At 26.1% G+C, this 7788-nt stretch overlaps 1 protein-coding gene across 1 annotated transcript; it reads right to left on the reverse strand.

Moving 5' to 3' along the window:
- Positions 1-559: 559 nt before the first annotated feature.
- On the reverse strand, positions 560-3313 carry LOC106793662. Its single transcript, XM_014760803.1, has 3 exons — positions 2625-3313; positions 2122-2567; positions 560-1992 (listed from the first exon to the last, which is right to left on the reverse strand). Exons 1-3 carry the CDS (start codon positions 2818-2820, stop codon positions 1807-1809), a joined length of 828 nt encoding a protein of 275 aa, XP_014616289.1. The 5' UTR covers positions 2821-3313; the 3' UTR covers positions 560-1806.
- Between the last annotated feature and the right edge of the window lie 4475 nt (positions 3314-7788).

A 7788-nucleotide genomic window follows, 5' to 3' on the forward strand; every position in this document is an offset into this window, starting at 1 on the left:
AATTTATTATTGTTTTCTTTTTCTTAAACACTCACTATCTTTTTTAATCATCATCTTTCATTGAAATGTTTTAGGCCTTTCTATCGAAATGTGTTTATTACCTATATATGCTACAAGATATTTTTTTTATAAGATTCTATTTCAATAACAATTACAATAACAACATTAGAATATTCATTTCGTTTATCTCTCAGTGTCAATAATATTATATACTTTTTACATATATATTCAAATTTGTCAATTAAATATCACGTACAATTGTTTGTAAATAATATTATAATATAATAATACAATATCTATAAATAAATAAAACATTATCGAAAAAATGAAACTTTACTAATTTTAATCGAAATAATTATAATTATAATTATAATTGTAAATGAATGTAACGCATTAAATGTTTAATTAATTTTTTTGTTTAATATGCAAAAAAATAGCAAATTAATGAAAAAGTAATTTATCTGTATGAATCTTATTATTTATGATAAAATGTACGATTTATAATTTTCTTGCATATTTTCTTATTAAAAAAATTTTCTTTCTTTTTTTTGTTTTTTTCTTTACTTCACGTTTGTTTCATTATATTATTTCATTTCATTGTTGCCTTGGCACTTATATATGAGACAATCTTACAATATCATTCTGGCACTCGATATACAGACAATGAGTAACAGTAACTGATATAGTTACTGCGCAGCGTTGTTAGGCACTTCAAATATTAAGCCTCCTTTACCAAATATCATTTTCAATATAATATCAATTATACCATGTTCACTTTGATATTAACTCTATTTTCTTATCTTCAACAGAGAGCATATTAAATGGATACACAATGATATGTTATCCCTTGATATCATTTTTTCAATTGACTCTTTTGTCCTTTTTCAAAATTATGATGATATATACTAATTACTATAAGTATAGCCACACTTATCGTGCAATAAATACATTCATAGGTTTACAAACGATTTCACTGTTCATTCTAGATCCATCTACAAAATAACAGACTGCCAAGTTTTAATATATAACTATTGTTTAAGATAATGAAAAGAGGGACGAAATATTATAAAAATATTAACGATATGAGGGAAATTCTTGTAGTATCTCTAAAAGCTAAGATATTTTTTTAACAAAATCATATTTATCGTATTATATCCGTTTAAACTACTTTTATAGCCATTTGAAAAATTATCTTTTATATTCCAAAAAAGTTAAAAGATTAATATAATAATTAGTTAAGAAATGTTTTTTTTTTGTTTTTTATGTTTCTTGGTTGTTAAATATTCAAACTACATTTTTAAATTAGAAAAATTCTATATACATGATATGATTGTGCTAATAGGGTACAAACGCAATCTATGGAAGTCACAAGTTGTGTCACTTACATTCCTACGAATACTAAACTAGAAAGCGTTTATCTAATATATTCTACTTAGAAAGGGAATAAATAAATGTAGCTATTTGTACTATTGAGGTAAAAAAAATATTTCAAATGATTTTGATTTAAAATCTTTGGATGTTTCTTCTATATACCCTAGAAATACGCTATTTAAACTACGTTGTAAGATTTCAGTCAAACATCAAAAATATGATATTTTTAATGAAATAAATAATAGTATTATTTTTTGATCGCTACTTGATAAGTGTTCACAATGAGTATCATTACTTTCAATCGAGACATTAAATATTAAAGTTATGAGATTTTTGAAAAGCTCTTTTTCAAAAAGCAATAGAAACATAGAAACAATGAAGATATTCTTCCTAACTTTGAGGACACTACCACGTTTTGAAGTTTGATTTACCATGTTATAAAATGGCACAAACACACAGTCCTATTAATATCATGCCTAACATATAAGCAAGATCTCTTCTAATGCTAGGATCTCGTGTACTAGATCCTGGAAGATTATAAGCATTCTTCCACTGCATGGACCACAGAGGAACAGCAACATGAAGAATATCGGGGATCATAAATCCCAAATCTCGTACAACCTATTCCAATTATATATCATGGATATGAAATGCCCACATCGATAATGCGAGTTTCCTTTAGTATTGTACTATGTATAGACATCTACCAAATCTAAGTGTATATATTTAAAAAAAAACGTATTGATTTACCTGGTGTGCATATCCTTCTCCTCTTACAACATTGGCAACGAACTGATCCCAACCACCTGCTACAATATGCAAAATTGCAATGGCAATTATTCCAAAAGCTTTTCTATGAGTTATAAGATGTTTTTTGTCTGCCAAGTGAACAACCAGAAAGGTTGATATCAACTCAGTGATAGAAAAAAATAGTTGATGATACCACTGAGAGTAGAAATCGTCGTTCCAATAATTAATATACACCCACCATGAGTAATAATGTGAGAAAATAGCGGTTGAAAAAAGTAACATCATACTAAGTCTGAGGCGCTGTTGAAACGCCAACCATATCAAGTACTTAACTGTTTCATAGAAAGTAACAACGCCAATAACTATGGTAATCCATATTTTTAAACTATTCATAGTAGCATTAAAGTACATATGCTTATAAGAGGCAATTCCTGATTCATATGATCCTATAATAAAATTTGATTATAGAGTATAAAAGACAATAATCACAGATAGCATCTTACCTTTAAACACTGTATCCCAGCACGAACATGAACAATATTGTTTGTCAACATCACGGGTGTACTCTTGCCAAAAATAATATAAAAAAGCTATGTGTAAGGGAGGTATCGTTAAAGGTGCCAAAATTCCTATGGCCTTCGAACCACATAGTACAAAATTTGTATATAACAAACGTTTAAGCATCTTTGAGACACCCATAGGTATAATTTTATCAAATCTTTTTTTAACATTAAATTATACAATTTATCATAAGCAAATATTTCTTTGCTTCATAATAAAAATTCTGAATTTGCAACGAGTATTAGATAATTACATATTATATAATATAAATACCGTAGAATCAAATCTCAGATATGTGTGTTGTAGAACACAAACATTTACAATCCATTTAGAATAAGGCTAAACGATATTATTTATTTGTACATTATGCATTGTAATAATGTACCACTTAAGCTTGCCTGTAACAGTTCTCTCAACGAATGCTACCTCCGAGATAACATCAATTCTGTTCCAAGAATAATCCACATTTTTGTGCATTGCACGTATTATTTATAGCCACTTTAGTCGAGCATTAAAATCGTCTCTTATAATATAGCCAATTTTATTACTTTATGATTAAAATTCTAATTATAAGATTATAGTCATATGAAAAATTGTTAATTTCACATCAATCGTATTAAATAATAATTAACTTCATCATCATTTTTATACACCGATAATAATACAATTCTTTTAAAGAAAATGTACTTGATTAAAGGAATCATAATTAATTTTTATTTTATTTTATTCGCCTCATTCACACTGTACACACATTGTTGTACGACAAGGAAGGAAGGTTCTACAAATCTTCACCCCCTATTTTATTCATTATCTCTTGTCGATATATATATATATATATATATTCATTCATTTTTCCATAAATCTACTCAAATGTTCAATCATATTCTTTCTTATTTATTAAATTCTTTTAGAAATGGACACTAACACGATTTTACGAATCCAGGTCAAGGAATTGACGTATTTTCGCCGCGATTTTTGTATTCTTTAATTTCAAAAAATATTACTACGAAGATCACTTGAATAACAAGAGATGGCGCCAAAATTCAAATTTATTAACATTGTTAAACATTTTTCTTATTTTACGCTCGAAAAATTAGTTAATATTTTCATCCAAAAATCAAGCGGGATTTAGTGTATTAAGTTTTTAATAAGATTCATGATCAATCCATGATTTTATTACTTATTAATACAAATACATAATAAAAGTTAAACGAGTCGAGATTAATTAATTTAAACAATTGAAACGGAGATCTACTATGAAAAGGTAAGATCAATGTGACATATTAATCAATCAATCATCAATTTATTATAAATTTGTAAATTTCTCGAATAAATAGTTCTTTTTATCAAAAATGAATACATTGCAAGAAATAAAGAAATTTTTGTAAATAACGAAGTTCGTTGCACAGTCATTTTATTGAATAATCGATTAGACGAAAAGAAAAAGAAATACGCTTATACTTATATAAAATAAAAACAAAATAAAAAAAAAAACATTGAAACTTACAAATACTTAAATCTTAATTAATGACCGAATTACAGTGAATACGTGATTTGTAAAAAATTGTTTCTCTGTTTCTTTTAATACAAAAGTAAACATTACTAGCTTTGCTGTTTCATAAAATAATTAAATAAAAAAAATTAAATTTTCGTGCAAAATATATACATTCCCCTCTTCCTTGAGATAATATTAATAGTTAAAAAATTATGAGAGAGAGAGCATATGCATGGCAAATCACATTTTATTATCATTTCTGAAATATAGAGTTCGATTTTTTTTCTTTTTTTCTTGTTAAATTTTATACTAAGATGAGAATGGTGATTATCATAAATGTCGTATTACAGTAACAATACGATTTAATAATATTTAATAGGTTTGCAGTATTCAGTAATGATAGGAAGATTGAGAATCGGGTGTATTATAAAATACAAAATGATTTAGTCTTATATAATTTACGTAAATAACGTAGAGAATTTTTTTCTTTTGTTTGGGTTTATTCTTCTTTTTTTTCTCTCTTTCTTTCTTTCTTTTTTCTTTTGTATCTTCTTTAAATCAACTAAAATAGTGATTTCGAAATATGAATTATGTATGGACAATCAGTGTGATATAGGTTTGCGTTTATATATACTTTTACACATATTTCAAGTCTGCATTGTTCCACAAGTTGTCTTCTTGTTTCATTGAATAATATGCACACATTAATTGAAAATGAATGAATTTCTTCTCTTACCCTTAGTTACTACGTTCTGTACCAGAAAAATTGTTATTAGAAATTTTGAATTATTATTTACATTTACTAATGGCTTTAACTGACTAATTCTCTGATTTAACCCTAGGACAAATTAGAATACAAACGTATTGAATATTTGAAAAAATCTTGTAAATGATAATGACAATTCTGTATCAACAGATATGATTCTTTGTTGTTTCTTTTCTTCTTTTTCTTACAAGATTTACAGTAAAAATTTAATCGAAATAAATACTGTTCAATACGACATATATGAACAACAACAAAATAAATATCAAATGGTTATACGTACTCGTTAAAATTATAACTCGACAAAAAATATCAAAAAATACTGAAGTATTTAATTCACATATTCTATAAATAATAATATCTTGATTATATATAATCATTGAATCGTTGATTATTTGCACACAACAAATACGTGATGATTATTAGTCTTAATTTTAGCAGTCAGTCGTCGTGTGAAATATTAAAACGAAATGTATATATTAAGTAATGATTATTATTATAATTATTTTTATTTTGCTAATTTCATTCGAGCATCTCTTTCTTTCTTTTTTTATTCCTTCCTATAAAGTAAAAAAAGAACAATATCATTGTTTTATATATTTATTGCGAAACAGTGAATAAAAAAAGTTGCATTCAATTCCAGCATATATATATAAAATTGTTGAGATATTCTGTACAAATACACGTATCGTGTACCACAAAAATGGTTGCACACCTTTAGAGCAAATTACAAATTGCACTCTACGTTATACAATTAATCGCTTTTTAATACGCGCATGATATTTATTAATGATAGTATGCCTGGATAGTCCTAGGGTTAAATAAATTTACAATTGACGTAACTATTTTGCATTTCTGAAACCTGCTCAGATTGAATTAGATATGTAGAAAGAGTGTACCGAACAGTAGTCACATAAGGATTGTTTTCTTCTTCTTTTTTCTTTTTCGTTTTTTAAAATGAGAATGAAAAAAATCACAAAAATACCTATTTTTTTTTTTTTTTTTTTTTTTATTCATAGGTAATCAATAAAATCTGAGCCTATTTTATTTAATTCGTTATTTTCTTCATTTTTTCCGTTTTTTTTTTTTACTTTTCTTTATATCATTCTTTTCTTTTCATGTATCTTCAAATAATAGATAATTATAATTTAGCAGTCTTTACACACATTATTCTCTTTTATGAATTGACAACAAAAGCTAACAAGAATGATAACACATTATGCAAGTACATGAAGGTTAAAAAGAGAAGTTTTGATAATGCGATGAAAATAATATAACTTTGTTTCTTTTTTGTTGTTTGTTTGTTTGTTTCAATGACATTCTTTGCACTTGTCTAAAGCATATCAAATATTCTCTTTGATTACACTGTTTCATTTTCGTAATTATTTCTCAATTCTGTGTTTTTTATCTTTTAAAAATATATACAGAAGCGCGTATTCAATGTCATAATTCTAAGATACATCTAATGCTTAGATTAGAATACTCTTAAAATGGTGTACTAATCTCAGCTATACGCCAAAATATAAGTAAAGTGTTCTTAAACTAGTAAAATACAAATTAGTTTCGTGTTGTACACATTTTAATTGGCTAATATATTTATATGTATCTTAACTCTCTAGTTAACCTTCTTGTATGTGTAGCACACATTGCCACGCATTCTAAGACATGAACTTCCTAATAAGCTGGTTAAAAGAGAGCATAGACCAGTGTGCCAGGTACTTATGTGTTAACATTTTTCACTGTTATAGCTAAATAGATATTATATATAATATTAGAAAGTATATTATTATTGATCTATTGTACTTAACAAACTGTTTGCGCTGCTCCTTATACTTTATTAAGTTTCTGATTTTTTTTTCATATCTGTAGCTATAAAATTTTTTTTTCTTTTTTATTTCTGCAAATTCTTTTGTAGTAGAAAGCAAAAAATAAATTGACCTTCCTCGGTGTAGCTATGTCTGTATATTCTACAGAATAATTTAAACCATCTTGTAAAGGATTTTAGGTACGCTTATTTCTATCTTGATATTTTAATGATCCATTCAATGCACAGTTAATGTTTCAATAAAAATTTCATAAAAATGAATACATCACTAAGTCCAATCTTCTTATATTTTTTTTTAATTTTATATCCCTTCCTTTTCTCTCCCTCTTACTTATTTTTTTTAATTCTTTTTTGTAATCCAGTTCAAATATATGTTAAAAGTTCTGTTTATAGTAAATTTTTACATCATGAGATTATATATGTATGTATATATATACATATATATATATATATATATATATATATATATATATAAGTCGGATATATATATACACATTCAAATCACTCCTTTCTATGATTAACTTTTTTTCTCTGATTATTCTCATGAATGGCTCAATCAGCATTCTCATTATTACAACACATGCATGCTGTTGTCCTTATAAAATGCAGATTTTTATATATCTTCTTACTAAGATTCACGTTTATACAAAAAAAACCTATCCACGCGCTACACTAGTAGTACATACTCATTCACCCCCTATACACACACACGCGCGCGCGCACACACGCATGCACACCAGTGTCATGAAAAGGAGTCATTTTGTATGCACATCTGATACAACACCGATTAAAGTATTTCCTTTTTTATTTTTTTTTTTTACTTTAATCAGCCCGCAACATTTATCACTTTCCTATTTTTCTTTTTTATTACACCCACCCTATTATCGTTGGGCTTGTTTTTATTATACATGCATTGATTTCTCAATACATGCTTTATTGATAGTAAATATACTGATTATAATCTAACATAATACAATTTAAATAAAATATAAAAAAAAATAAAATTAAAAAAAATAGTTAAGC

Source organism: Polistes canadensis, unplaced genomic scaffold (genome assembly GCF_001313835.1).
Source record: "Polistes canadensis isolate GaletaPanama2010 unplaced genomic scaffold, ASM131383v1 scaffold_16, whole genome shotgun sequence".
Taxonomy (NCBI): domain Eukaryota; kingdom Metazoa; phylum Arthropoda; class Insecta; order Hymenoptera; family Vespidae; genus Polistes; species Polistes canadensis.